Source organism: Nothobranchius furzeri, chromosome 6, assembly GCF_043380555.1.
Source record: "Nothobranchius furzeri strain GRZ-AD chromosome 6, NfurGRZ-RIMD1, whole genome shotgun sequence".
NCBI lineage: Eukaryota > Metazoa > Chordata > Actinopteri > Cyprinodontiformes > Nothobranchiidae > Nothobranchius > Nothobranchius furzeri.
In genome coordinates this window covers 53503657-53518450 of record NC_091746.1, presented here as the reverse complement: position 1 = coordinate 53518450, position 14794 = coordinate 53503657, and the positions used below count along the sequence as shown (strand labels likewise).

Below are 14794 nucleotides of genomic sequence, written 5' to 3'. Positions count from 1 at the left end.
GGCCGTACACAAAATCTGTAGTGTAGTTTTTCGTTTGTTTTTTATTTTATTTGGTTTGTTTAAACTTAACAACCGATTAAAATTGTTTTCTTTCACCAGTTATCAAAATAATCACAAATTACACGAAGATACAAATAGGGTAAGAATGTTTTTGCTCCATAATAATAAAAATGAGAAGCAGCCTGTTACGTCAGGTTGGACACATTTGCATCGAGTGCACGCAGGGAAGTAGAGCATCTATGCTGGAGAAGAGATAGCCCAGTTGTCGTTACCCGGAATAATCGACCAGGCTTCCCAACGCGACACATGGCATGCAATTGTCTCTGAAGCGACCGTAAAAATTTTCACATGTCACGAAGTAACTGTAAACTTGACACGCCGTAGTTAGCGGAATAGCTAGTGAGAATGAACTATTATTTATTACCAAACAGTAGTTGCTGTTACTTCGGCTAAAGCTACAATAGCTTCCCCGCTGTCACTGACATCATTCCGTGCGATGACGACATTGACTAGCCTGCGTAACTTTTTTGTCTCGTGGAGATAAAATTAGATTAAACTAAATAATATGGAAAGTGAACGCAGCAACTGCAGGCCTCACGTTGGAGACAATAGCCTGCTAGCAAGCTGTCGTAGCTGCTAAGCTTGCTAAAGCTGTAAGGTGTATATGAGGAGCCGCACTCAAAACGTCAAGGTATGTTGTTGAAGCAACTCAGTCTCTGCTGGCTTTGTTTTGCTCCTGTTTTGCACGTGATCAGGATTAGAAACGCGCAAAGGGAGTCTTCTTAATCACAAAGCAGAACAAACTTCTGTTTACTTTTGTTTTCATTGGGGTTAGCTTACTCGGCGCTAACTTCGAGCTAAGTACCCCTTTTATTTTCAGGAAAAATGAAAGTTTTCAGAAGTTCGGGTGATCAGAAAAGTACGTGGTTGTAATTTGACCTCGATCACATGTGTCCCATTAAATCTGTAAAAATACAACGTCCTGAGATATGAGGAATCCTGACCGTTTAACCCATCTGTGATTTTGTTTGGGGCATAGTCTCACAATCTAAACAAGAGATGTTAAAGAAGTGACAAATTCACATGACATGTTCTGTTGAGTTGTCCTGCTTTAGGCTAACAAAAAATGTTTACTTAACCATCGAGGTTTTTTTTCTCTTGTTGCACCCAGCATTCACCCTGATCGTAAATCTTTTTGTACAGTTATCTAAAACATTCAGTCTATGTGTGTTTAATTGATTTTTCCAGCAAATAAAAAATAAAAATTATTAGTTGCACAAGTCAAATGTTATTTTTGCAAAGTTAAAGTGATCATAATCATGTTGTTAAATTGACACCTTCAGGAAGTCTGCAAGTATAAACCTTTGTCCGTCCTGTTTACTTTTTTCCTAATTGAAACACGTTCAACTTATGTTGGTGTGAAATCAACGTTTTACCCCTGTTACAAATAAATCTGTAGGCACCTGTGTAGTGGATCAGGAGGACATGACAGACCGAGTCGGCGCTGACTGTAGCCAGAAGTGGCCCCTTAAGCAGGATCGGACTGCGTTAGACCGTATCTCAGCACCTCAACAGTCCACGTCTCGCATTATGTCTTCAAAATCCAAACGGGCGAGCAACAGCTCAGATAACCCATCTGAAGACAGGCTCAGCAATGGATCCTGTGAGGCGGAGGCTCTGTTAGGATTACGCTGTTCTGAAGACAGGGAACATTTTACTGCTGGGCATGAACATCTGACTCTGAGCAACGATTTGGTGTCAGAGTTTCCTGACAGTGATTCCCTCTTGCCCGAGGTCTGCATTTCCTCTAACAGAGATAGCTTTGAGGATGATATGAACTATGAGGTCCAACAAGCCTATAAGATATTTACTAGCTTTCTCTCGGACAAGCACAAAGGAATCACCGGCTCATTTCTTCATCCAATCGGTCGCCATGAGACCCGTCATGGTGATGGAGAGCATCAGGGCCGTGTTCAGTCTCAGCTCAGGCAGTCCATGTGCTTGAAGAGGATAGAGGAGAAGTTTATCAGTCAGGAATACGAGACCATAACGGAGTTTGTTGCAGACTTCAGGCTCATGTTGGAGAACTGCTATCGCTATTACGGCGTGGACCACTGGATCTCCAAGCAGGCTCAAAAGCTGGAAACTATGATGGAGCAGAAACTTACATTGCTTTCCAGGTATGGAGATGCTTTTTTTTTTAATGTTCAGATGTTTATTCGGCCTTGGAAGATGTGATTGTGGAATATACTACTCCAACAAATGTGACAGATTTGCACCTATAGTGACGCTTGTCGTTCTCTCAATCTGTCCAACAAGGACGCTGCGAGAAAAAACAACTCTGGCCATGACTTCAAAAGGGCGTTTTGGTGCAGAGGAGGAGCGGGGCTCGGGGGGCACATCCACGAGGAAAAGGCAGGCATCTCGATACTTTGCTACAGCTACTGTTGGCGGGCATGAATCTGTCATGGTTCAGACGCTACGTCTGGAAGAGCAGCAGAGAGCCAAGGAAGAAAAGAGGTCAGTGGTTGTTTAGGAGAAAAGTTTCAAAGTTTTGTGCAAACCATAATAAATCCCTCGCTCTGCACTTGTTTAGGCAACGTGAGCTTGAGAAGAAAGAGGCAGAAGAAATGTCAGCCAAGGAGGTGGAGGATTGGGAGCAGGGCTTGCTATCCCAAGCTTCCCCCCACACGGTGGACACCGTGTGGGAACTCCCTGCTGTCGGACACTTTCTCTGCCTCGCTCAGACTGCCCTCAACCTCCCTGAGATAGTGTTTTTTGAGCTGGAACGATGTTTGCTGATGCCACGCTGCAGCTTGCTCCTGTCCAAGATCATGTCCTCCCTGCTGTCCCCTCCACAGCGGAGGGCGACCCTGCACCGCCGGCCTGCACTGCCGTACCGCCGCTGGGAGTCGGAGCTGAGGCAACGCATTCTAGGCTGGTACCGAGCCATCGGGGCTTCCCGCGATCAGCCTCGTCGCGCCGAGCAGTTGGGACTCTGTCACCAGTTCTTTAGCATCCTGGGGGAGGCGAGTCCTCTGGAGGAGAAACCCTTTCATTTGTTGCCCTTCTACCAGCGGGTTTGGCTTCTGAAGGGCCTGTGTGACCACGTCTATGAGACACAGAGGGACGTACAGGACGCCGTGTTGGCCCAACCCATCCATGAATGTAGGGAGTCCATCCTAGGCTATGACGGCAAAGAAAATGCCTACATACATTTCCCACATTTCTGTGGAGCAGACCTGAGGATCTACTGCCAGAGCCCCAGCACACCTCCAGCTTTTCCTTTTCCTTCTGTTCTGGTGAAAAGAGTTGAAACAGAAGCCGGGACAGAGGGTGAAGAGTCGGATGTAATAAAAAGTGAAGAAGATGGAAACGATGAAGCACAGATAAACTCAGAAGAATGTGATTTTGTAAAAAGGACAACAGAGACCCTGATCAAAAATTTGGAAGGCAACAGTCAAGAAGATAAACACAGATTTCAGTTGTGGTCCCCGTCTGAGTTACGATCCTCCAACGGACACTCCTGTGACAACTCTAAATTAGGTGCAAAACAAAATGCTAACTCCTTGGTTGTCACAAAAAGCAAACTATTTGGGGAGTGTGATGTAAAAATGAAAGATGAGATTTCAGTTGTGGGGCAGCAATCTATGCAGGAGCGAGTCTTCTCACTGGCTTCTGAACGTACCTTCAAAGCAGAAACTGAAGATCCCTGTCTGAATGTAGGAGAGCACAGTTATATGGGCCGGTCGCCTGCTTCCTCAGCAAGTCTGGGATCCCTGGCTCAACTCCTGGGAGTGAAGTCGGAGGAAGTAAGTCCCAGTCAGGGACACCAAATGTCCCCCTGTTTAGAATGTTGCAAAAACACAGCTAGTGATGCTAAATCTGCAGGGGACATCTACTGCTGCAGTATGTCCAGACTAGCAACACCGTTGTCCTCTGAGAGTACTCAAAACTCCAGTGAAGAGAGGGTGAATGACAAGAGCTGGACTAACAAAAAGAAGCGGAAGAAAAAGTGGGCAGGGGAACAGCTGGTGGGAGTCAAACGGGAGCGCGGGCATCTGCTGCTCCACGAAGAGACGAGGCTGTCCCAGACCGAGGCTGCCAAGTCTTCAGCTCAGAAATCTGCCACAACGATAAAGAGAAAAGAGAAGAAGAGAAAGCACAAGACTGGTGAGAAAGATTATTAATGCTGATGTAAATCCACTCCTTTACTTTTGCGTTTATCTCCAGATTTTTTTCACCTATCTGGTTTTATTGCTTACAGAGAAAAAAGCTGAGTCACTGAAGAAAGCTAAAGAAGCTGCTCCCCCTTTCCCATCATTTAAGGTAAATGCACTTAGACACAAATCAGAAAAAAAGGATTCTAAACTGTCATTCTGGCAAACCAAATGAACCAGATACACATTTTAACTTTAGTAAAATACATTCTGGCGTTTCAGTCCCTACAATCCCCCCAAAAGTTGTGATTTATTTATTGTAATGCTCTTTTCCACAAACTTAAAAGATTTTGTTATATCTTCATGGATGGAGCACAAAGGCTTTGCTGTGGTCTCTAGTATGAATGATTTATTAGAATTGTAGGGGGCAGTAGCCTAAGCGGGGAGGCCCAGACTTCCCTCCCCCCAGCCATTTGGGCCAGCTCCTCCAGGGGAATCCCAAGGAGTTCCCTGGCCAGCCGAGAGACAGTCTCTCCAGCGTGTCCTGGGTCTTCCTTTGGGTCTTCTCCCGGTTGGACATGCCTGGAAAACCTCACCAGGGAGGCGTCCTAACCAGATTCCCGAGCCACCTCAACTGGCTCCTCTCAATGTGGAGGAGTAACAGGTCTACTCTGAGCCCCTGTTGGATGACCGAGCTTCTCACCCTATCTCTAAGGGAGAGCCCAGCCACCCTGTGGACCCATTTTGGCCGCTTGTATCTGCGATCTCGTTCTTTCGGTCATTACCCAAAGCTCGTGGCCATAGATGAGGGTAGGAACGTAGATCGACCGGTAAATCTAGAGCTTTGCCTTCTGGCTCAGCTCTCTCTTCACTACGACAGACCGATACAACACCCGCATCACTGCAGACGCAGCACCAATCCGCCTATCAATCTCACGCTCCATCTTTCCTTCACTCGGGAACAAGACCCCAAGAAACTCCTCCACTTGGGGCAGGACCTCATCCCTGACCTGGAGAACACATTCTATCCTTTTCTGATTCAAGACCATGGTCTCAGATTTAGAGGAGCTGATTCTCTACAAATCTACATGTGACTTTTATTTTAAGTTTCCTGAGGTCCTGAGTCCAGAGAAATCTTTTATTTTTGCACAGAGAAGTTTTAAGCATTTTGATTTTCGTCAACGTAAAGTCCACTGTAGTGTTTTTAAGCTGCCGTTGAGACTTCATTGTGAACACATTCATGAAACACATTGTTGGAAGAGCTCCAGAAATAAAATAAAATAAAATAAAGTGAAATAAAAACTTAAGAAAAAACCCTAAAGATAAAATTTTTGTTATAACAGTTGTACAAGTTTATATGAAACAGTTATAAGAACTGCTATTGTAATTTTCTTTTGTGACAAATGTAATTAAAATAACCAGTTTGAAACGGCATTTATGATCTCATCACGTTTTTTAGTATGTAAAGCAGATCTGACATGCAGATGAGACTAAACACAATATTAGGTTTAGTCTGTTTGCAATAAAATAAAAGTGAAATAAATGGCTGCTTTTTAAATGTGCATTAGCCATGCGGCTCAAGCTCTTTGTAATGAACACTTTTTGTTTTTCTGTAGCCTAAATGACTGAATAATTTAAAAAGTCCTTTCAAAGGAACGGTTTACAGTCTTTCATTACATTTGTTGTCCTGTGTAGTTGGTGTGCAGCAGTCTAGATGAACTACGAGAGCTTATCAGTAAGATTGAAGATGAGCTTGATGAACTGGAGAGCATGAAGAAGAGATTGGTAGGTAACGGTCATTCCTCTGTCCAGATGATTTGTTCCAAAAGTCTACAGAGAAGAGCCCCGTGTTAATATTGTCTCCTTGTGTTGACCGGCAGGGTCGGTGGTATTACAAGAAAGAAGCCGTGAAAGAACTCCACAGCACTCTGATCAGACTTTTGAACGAACTTTTACCATGGGAACCCAAACTCGTTAAGGCCTGCCAAAGAAACAGGTTTGTAATTTCAGCTCTCAAGTTACATAATACAGTTTTTTATGAAATGCTTGTTCAAAAACTTAGGTCAGCTAAAACAGACTTATTGTTCTGCAAATGCAGGCTTCGTTTAAAGAAGGAGTTTGATGATTTCAAGAAGCACCCAGAGTACAACAGCTTTGTGCGTGAGGAGTGTGTTTCATCATCATCATCATCATCATCATCATCCGATTATGATTATGAAGAGAGGGACTTGGAGAAGGATTGTTGTGTAGAATTAGAGAACGACCAGGAACATGCCGTTCCCAGAGGCCTTTGGATTGGAGGTAAAGAGACTGTTTTGGAACGATCGTAATGTTCATATTTTGGTCACTGTAAAGTAAGATAACATTTTTTTCCTGACTAATGCAAATAAATGACACTGTTAATTATGAAAAATGTAATCAAATATAGGACACTTGAAACTAAAGGTGGAATATGGAACATTTTAATAAAAAGATATATTTAAAAAAATAAAACCTCCACGAGGCGTTTAGAGGTGTGAAGAATGTATGTGCAATTTTCACTTTAAAAGTTAAACAAAAAAAAAATCTTATTAAAATTTTATTTTGACGGGCACATCACTGGGTTTATGTTTATATCTACCAGCCACTAGAGGGCACCTTTGTGCTAAAAAGTCCACTCAGCGAGGCAAGGTTGGGATTGTGTAAAATGGCAGACTTAATAAATGATAAATGACCCGCACTTGTATAGCGCCTCTCAGAGTAAGGACTCCAAAGCGCTTCACACTACAGTGTATCATTCATCCATTCACACACACATTCACACACCGATGGAGATGAGCTACCATGTAGCCAAAGCTGCTCTGGGGCGCACTGACAGAGACAAGTCAAGCAGCTGCTTCTGAGCCCACAAGATGTTCTGACGGTAAATGCTGTTGTAAAGTGAACTTATTTGTATAAATTAGTCCTTATCCTATATAATTTGTCACTGAACATGGTGCTGGAACGTGTCAGCAGTGAATCAATATCCCAACGGCTGCAAAATTAATTCTGTTGTTGCGATGCCACCTCTGAACACCAGAGTTAACCAGATTGTCCGCGTTCCATGTTCAACCTTTAATATTCAGCGTGTATCATTGTTAGAATTTTAGCAACATTATTTACAACCATGGGGCTAAAGGCAGCTAGCAGAAAATGCTCGTTAATAACCTGGTTTTTCATAATAAAATGCCATTTAACAGTTTAGCGTTATTACCGGCTTGGGTAAATTCTATGTAGTTATTATTAAGCAATCTTGCTTTATATTTTTATGTCAGTTAAAGATTACCACTCCTTTATTATTATTGTTATTCATCTTGTCATTGAATTTCGTGAGAAAATAAAAAATCCTGACAATACTCTTAACTTGAGATTTTACTTGCATCGTCAACAACAAGCTTGTTGTTTTTATCAAAGAAAAGCTGCATATAGCCAAATATTTAAATACACATAATTTCTGTGGAATAATTGGCAATTTCTGGTTATGTGTTTGTTGTCTTTTAGGAGCTTGGCTTTCTAAAACAAACAGGTGCAACTACTTCATTTTGCCCCATACATGAGCAATCTTGTGATGTGTGATTGACTTGCAGAAAAGCATTTCAATGGATAACATAATTTTATAAATCTAATGAATATCTTTGTTTTGTTCTAAGCAAACACCACGGAGTTTGTTGCCAAGTCTGCTGCAGAAGAAACCTGCGAACCTGCCAACCACCCCAAACACCCTTTGACCATTAAAGAGAAAGGTGTTTGCACCACTACTGCGGAGTCGAGAAGAGAGTTAAAATTGGAGCCAATCCAAATGAATCAATCCAGGGATCCGGCGTGGACACCAGGTCTACCAGCACATCTTTCACTGTCACCCAAATACCCCATTCTAAACCTGACTGGTGGACTACCCAAGGGCTACACGCCCATTCCGACCCTGCTGGCCAAGAGCGTGGGAAACAAAGTGACCTTGATGAAAAGACCAGCTGATTTAAGTTCCAGTGCAGATGAACAGAGAAAGGGGTCTTTGGTTTCTACCTCCACAGTGGCCAACCCCAAAATTGTAAAAGCACAAAGCTTCCCATCCGTTTACCAACAGAGCCTGCAGGAAATGACGGCACAGTCATCTCAGCAGACACAAGTCCTTGAGCAGCTAAGTACAAAAGCAGCTGCTCTTCCTAAACCACCACAGGCCAAAACATCCCAAAGTGAACAAAAAAGTCCTGTCCAAGTAGTGTATAAGGCACCTGAGGGATTTGGTCACCTTGTAAGAAAAGACAACAGCAACCCAGTCAAGATGTCTGTTCATTCAGTTTTGGACCAGAAAACTGCAGAGAAGGTTATGCAGCAGGTGGTATTTCTGCCTTCCAACCTTCTCGTTAAACAAACTGAAACAAAAAAACCCATTTTGAATCCAAAACAATCGAAGGGCATTCAGGTTACAGTTTCTACGGTGGCTAGCCCTGTATGTATATCAACCGACGTGCCTGGTTTTAGCATCCCTGAGAGTAATGTCACTGTTCAACATGTGGACACACTAAAAGATGCCAAGCCTGGGAAAAATCTTGGTCCTTTTTTCCCCCTTCCCTTGCAAAAAGGGACTTTAAACACTGTAGGATATAATGAAACACAAGTTTGCAATGTCCAAACCACCACACCAAAAGGTAGTGTACCAACAACTTCACCTGTCACAACTCTTCCGAAAGTTTCTGCTGACACTGTTAAATTGGCAGAACCTAAACAGGAGCTAAAGACCATGTGTATTCGTGGCTCTCAGTCCATCCTGGTAACAACTAGAGGAGGCAACACAGGCATTGTCAAGGTCCAGACATCCTCAGACCACAATACACTTGGTTTGTTTCCTACCAGTCCAATTATCACCATTTCTCCTCAGTTAAAAGCCTTTCTTGTATCCAAGGCATTACCTACCTTCTCTGCTTCTGCTATCTCTCAGACACCCCCATCTTCCGCCTCAACAGTGACAAGTATCTCAACAGCCCAAAAGTACAGTCCCAACCCTACAAATTCTACACCCACCACACTCACTGGTCGCATTCCTCTGACAGGCCAAGACAGCCAAACTACAAGCGCTAATGTTGCTTTAAGTCCAGGCCCTAAAATCTCTAATTGTCTTATGGCTGAAACAGAGATTTCCAAACTGGTGCCCACATCCACTTCTGCTTCTTCTTTTCCAGCTTCAAGGTTTAATAACAGTGCACCATCACTAAGTAGCTGTGGTGTTTCGCAAGTTCTTACACAAGAGTTCATTAAAAAGGCTGGTGCAAAACGACCCAGTGCAGATGAGAGTCCCCAGGCTACTAAGCGTTTTCTAGTCACACCATCTTCCTCCATGACACCAAACGAAGCCACTTCAAAAAACACACCTTCATCCCCAAAATCTTTCAGCAGTTCCAAGGTTGTGCTCATCAGTCAGCCCTCTGTGACCTCGACTGCCACTTTCATGGGAAATTTACCAAAGCAGGTGATGGCAACCGGGAGTGGACAGTCAATGATTTCTTCAGTATCAAGTCAGACTCTAACAACAAAATCATCAACAAATGCCAGCTCCAGCCCAGAGGCATCGCCGAAGGCCAACAACATGACAATGCCTTCAAGTAAGTTTGGTGTTAGATTGATTTTTTGAATTTTCTGGTTTAATTTTCTGATTTTTTTTTTCTATTCTGGTCGGATCTAGATTGTAAATTAAACATTAATGTGGTGTAAGGTAGTTGTGTTTTATGAGGTACCAAGAATATTGTATATCACAGATTGGGAGCTGATTGAAAATGTTATGCTTTGCTGCATTCACCTAGTCCAATTTGCCTTTGACAAACTCCAGTCAAATAGAATTTGCTAAAGTGTGTAGAAGAAGAATACAGTTCAGCTCATTATTGATTTATAACCAAATCTTTAAATATCATTCACAAATATTAATTAGAATATTTTTTGTTTTAGGCATTGCATTCTCGTTAGGAAAGACGACTTCTATTGGACAGACGATCGGTGCCCTGTCACATTGTTCTTCAACAACCACACCAGTGTCTGAATTGGGGACAAGCTTTTCCACAGCTGCCATCACCACAGGACAGGTCTCATTCACAACTTCTGCTACAAGATGTTCCTCCCAGCTTGGCACTTGCAGTTCTCTTCCTACCAGCTCTCCACTCCAGGGGGTAGCCGCCATCTCTGGTATCTCCCAGGTGAGCTGCACTAGCTCTACTGGTCCTGGCCTGCTTAAAGGAAATCTGAACCAGAATGACCCTTGTATCCTTACAAGTATATCGCCCAGAAGCTCTCCTGTTCAGGTAACCAATTCTGCAGGGGGTAGCCCAGCCCAAACTTGGACATCTGTACTTCACCCTAAGCCCCATTTCTTCAAAAGCACTTTACATGAAGAGCACGTAGCTTTACCTCCCTCTTCTCAACTTGCTCATAATAAAACCCAAACAACCCTCTCTTTCGCACCAAGCACCTGCGCTTCATTCCCCACTTTGACTACTGGGACAGTTCAGCAAAAGATTATCATCAACACCTCTACGCATCTTACTGCTGGCACACAAATCTTCCTCAACAATGCACGATTTGTTGTCCCTCCCCAGGGCTTGGGTCCAGGCAGTCATGTACTTATTATATCTAGCCCTGAACCACAAGTGCCTACTGCCACTCATACCATCACTGGGCCATCAGTAGCTCTCAAAGGGCAAAGCCCTACCAACTTCACCCCTCTGGCACCAGTTTTACCCCAAACTTCAGCCAAGCTGCCTTTAGTGCCAGCTGTAAGTTCTTCTTTAGTTGCATGCACACCTGCTTTGTTACCAAGTGCACCACATGTCACACCATTCAGACTCGGAGCATCTGGCCTGGGTTCAACACAGATAACCAGCAAAACACATGCAGTATCAGCTCTTCCCAGGTTCCCATCTGTCCATGCAGGTAACTTCGGATCACCTTCTGTATGTACATCCACTCTAGCTTCTTCCCCGCCAAGGTTAGGCAGTGTACCAGCAGTCGTTTCCCCAGTAACAACTAGTGCCCCTGCTCTTGGTTCATCACTAGCCACAATCGGAATACCTGCTGCCACAATTACCCAGACTACATCTTCTTCTACAATAGCTCCAATATCAACTCCCTTGCCCAAATTGTCAGGAGCCTTATCATCTTTACCTGTATTTCCCAGCTTATCAGCGGGCGCCTTTTCTAGCCCTGTTATACCTGTTTCTTCACCTCTCTGCTCAGTTTCAGCTCAGACGGTTACAGACGCACCTTGTCTTCCTGGCCAGGAAATGGCTGGATTGATGAGTCTTGGACCCACTACACAGCCAGAGCAGACTGGAGTTAGATTTGCGGCGCCTTCGACTGTTCATCCACAGAGTTTAGTGCAAACTGGGCTAGGAAACTCTCTGATCAAAAACCACTTACCAGTTCTGCAACCGGTGCTTTCTGGTACAAAGACACAAATACTGCCACCAATGAGTGTCCCAACAATTGTAAATACAGTGACCAGGATGAAGCAACTGCCTGTTGCTACTGTTCCACCAGTTGGGAGCACTGTCAGCACCTTTGAAATGGCACCTGCGAACATGGCTGCTCCAGCAAGCACCGCTGTATTAGTTAGTCCAGTGCAACCAATCACATCTATGGCATCAAGAAATGCCATCCAACGACCTGTCATACCGGCAAATAAAGCCCTTAGAAAAGACTCTGTGCAGATCTCAGCCTTGGGGACACACACCAGAGTACCATCCAAGCTGCTCGTTAGTCCTGATGGTGCCGTTTTGAGTACTGTTCAGTGCCGGGTAAATCCAGCAAATCTGAATGCCTCCCCCAAGCCTCTTGATGCACTGGTGGTTTCCTCCAACAGTTCTATTGGAGCACTACAAACACATGATTCCTCTTTACACCCTCTTCGGGCAGACACCAGTGAACCAACAGAACAGCACTGAGCCAGCGAAGTGAGAACACTGATTTTCTTTTGTTTTTGTTTTCATTTCGTTTTGGCAGGATGTCTGTTTGTTCCCTCTACCAATAGCTACTTCCAGTTATACTTTGAGTCATCTTATATTTTAGGCAGAGTATTTTACCCTCTGGTTAAATGATTTTCCACATGAACTTGTGTTTTCATACTGAAATTGTATGCTGTGGGTTTGTCAAGTGGCAACTTGAATCCTCTTGAGACGAATGTTGTAAACTTGCAAGGATTCACTTCATGGCCAGTAAATACAACAAATCCGTAAGGTGAGAAGTAGATGAAAAAAAAATTCAAGTTGAGCTTCTGCAGTTTTATTAGATATTGGTTCAAGACATATCCAGCGGTTTACTATTCATTATTACAAGTTGCTCTTCTAGATTTGTTCAGAAAAAATACAGCTGTCTACATCCTTTTACGTGTTTTTGTCATGGTTTCTTTTTCTTTTCAAATAGCAAGAGTTTGAAAACTACATTTATCATTTCTAGCAGTCTTAACCAATGCGTGGATTTGTACTACATGTCTGAGTCTGTAAATATTTTAGAGTCACATTTATTTATTTTTACCATTATAGATATTTCAAAAGTAATATTTACTAGGTACATTTTCATTTAACAACAGTGGACATTTCTACATGAAAATAAACATTGTAACTGTCCCGAACAAGCATGTTTGAGATTCTTATCAAGCCAGAATGTGAGGTCTTTTTGCATTTGTTTGTTGAAACTAAAGATTAGGAACTACATTGACAGTAATGTCTTATTTCATCAAATAAGTTCTTAGTTTGGTCTTAGTGTTGTCCATTTCTCCATATATCCTGTAGTTGTCCATCTTTCACGGGGAGTAAGGAGGTGGGAGTGTTCCTGAGGAGATTTTTTCATAGGCAGGAGGAGCATTTGGTACCTAAAAAAATAGAAAGTTTAAATTAAATGATTACTGGAGTTCTATAACATTACTGATCATATATTCTAGTTAAGGTGATTTTTGTAATTGCATTATGACATACACACATAGTAAAGTAGTAGTAGTGAATATAAGTTGATTTGATCCTCTGGCTCTCTTGCCTTCCCTGGGAATGAGACATTCTTAATACCTTTTGCCTAGCCTGGTGACAAAATAATCTCCCTCAGGCATCTGCTGCATTGCGTTCGCTTCACATGCTCTATGCTGCTCACAACTCTGAACAAGGGCTCTCTGTCCTGAATGTTAGCAAAATGTTCACGTGTTTTTGTATTCAAGCTGCTAAAGAATAATATGTACAAAAGACTGCTCAGCAGTTGTAAATAAGATCAGCTGTTTTATTTATTTAAGTTGACTCACCGCGGATCGGAAACTCCCAAAGTCAGTGAGAGGCATTTTGTTATCTGCTGAAGGTCCGGCTTCAGAGTACTGTCCTCCTGTGAAACTTGGTGATCCAGATCTTGGGTTCTGCAGGTAAAAAACAAAACAAAGAAAAAGACTAATTTACTGTAGAACAGTGGCGTGTCCAGATCTTTTAAAATGGGGTGGCCCAGGTGAGGCACAACTTTGTGCATGGGTGGCACCAATGGTTATGCTTTTATTTTTTGCTTTAGCCCCAAGCTTTATGTGGACAGTGAAAAGCCTATTTAAAGGCAAATTAGTGTGGTGGCACCTGGGGTGGCCAATCAGAATCTAAGGGTGGCATGTGCTACCCCAGGCCACTCCCTGGACACGCCCCTGCTGTAGAAGAGGGACAAGAAAGAAAGAACAAACTACAACTAAATAAATGAATTTATAAATAGCAGGTTTTACTTTTTAAATATGTAGGCTGATAAGATGGAATAACAAAAAAAAATAGTTAAAGTGAAGATAATTGTCTCACCCTGATTATTCTGTAGCCACTCCTCTTCTTGAGATACCAGCAGCCCAGAATGAAGAGGCCTGCAAGGATCACCACCAGGAGAGCAATGCCCACCGCTCTGGAATGAATCGACAGCACGTTTTTAGTTGTTTTTTAGTGCAGCATTTGTTTTTACTGCCTGTAAACCAGAGTGCAAACGTCTAAGATACCACCAGGAGTGTGTGTGAAACCTGCCGGTGTAAAACGGCATAAATAGAAAATAACACACTCCTCAGCTCGAACGTTTCCTCTTCTACCACTCGCAAAATAGATGTTGAAGTCTCCACGAGGCATCCCGTCTGTACGATTGCACAACATCAAGCTGAAAGTCAACAGGAGAGTACTTCAGGGGGCAACATAATACTTTTTTTTAGCTTAATAGAAGTAAAAATAATGTTTTGACATTTGCTGTCATTACAACCAAACAAAAGTATCCAGTTAAAGAGTAATTCTGACCTCCTATTGGATAAAACTACACTGGAGTCACCAAGTCACTGTGAAAGTAGTCCTATAAAGTGAAATGTCAGTTAGGTCAATTTTTAAAGATAGCAGCCTTTGGTAAGTCCCTCCAGTTTAGAACAGACACCTGTTGCAGCCTGCTTAGTTTCTAGTTAAGTTTAAATATTTTCTTTAAGGACCAGTCGTATCCCTGATTCTTTTCCAGAGAAAACGTAGGACAAAAGGTACATTTTCTTACCAAATTATTCTTGGATGTCAGCGAAAACCTGTCCTGATTTGAAAGCCTGCTCTCAACACTAGGTCTGAGAAGCTCTGAGTCATTTCACTTGGTGTTCGAGAAAGCAG

At 42.9% G+C, this 14794-nt stretch overlaps 2 protein-coding genes across 6 annotated transcripts in view; one reads left to right on the top strand and one right to left on the bottom strand.

The window, feature by feature from the left end:
- Window positions 1-12795, top strand: part of LOC107373981 (uncharacterized bromodomain-containing protein 10) — a 30485-nt gene extending 17690 nt beyond the window's left edge. The window contains exons 1-10 of one of the 4 annotated variants that reach the window (XM_015942124.3): window positions 480-691; window positions 1460-2180; window positions 2320-2520; window positions 2597-4173; window positions 4268-4329; window positions 5856-5945; window positions 6041-6156; window positions 6259-6461; window positions 7829-9778; window positions 10119-12795. In XM_015942124.3, coding sequence (XP_015797610.3) covers window positions 1486-2180; window positions 2320-2520; window positions 2597-4173; window positions 4268-4329; window positions 5856-5945; window positions 6041-6156; window positions 6259-6461; window positions 7829-9778; window positions 10119-12106 — 6882 coding nt within the window. In that variant the 5' untranslated portion in view covers window positions 480-691; window positions 1460-1485 and the 3' untranslated portion in view covers window positions 12107-12795. Of the gene's footprint in view, window positions 1-479; window positions 692-1310; window positions 2181-2319; window positions 2521-2596; window positions 4174-4267; window positions 4330-5855; window positions 5946-6040; window positions 6157-6258; window positions 6462-7828; window positions 9779-10118 lie in introns of those variants that run through there. The other 3 variants (XM_070552769.1, XM_070552768.1, XM_070552767.1) reach the window with 3 other exon arrangements.
- On the bottom strand, window positions 12428-14794 carry mlana (melan-A). Of its 2 annotated transcripts, XM_015942152.3 has the most exons (6): window positions 14688-14785; window positions 14447-14498; window positions 14220-14312; window positions 13973-14069; window positions 13450-13557; window positions 12428-13032 (listed from the first exon to the last, which is right to left on the bottom strand). In XM_015942152.3, the coding sequence occupies exons 3-6, from the start codon at window positions 14306-14308 to the stop codon at window positions 12964-12966; spliced, it is 363 nt and encodes a 120-aa protein (XP_015797638.1). In that variant the 5' UTR covers window positions 14309-14312; window positions 14447-14498; window positions 14688-14785; the 3' UTR covers window positions 12428-12963. The 2 variants fall into 2 exon arrangements, with proteins under 2 accessions (XP_015797638.1, XP_015797630.1); XM_015942144.3 differs by lacking the exon at window positions 14447-14498 and having other exon boundaries at window positions 14688-14794.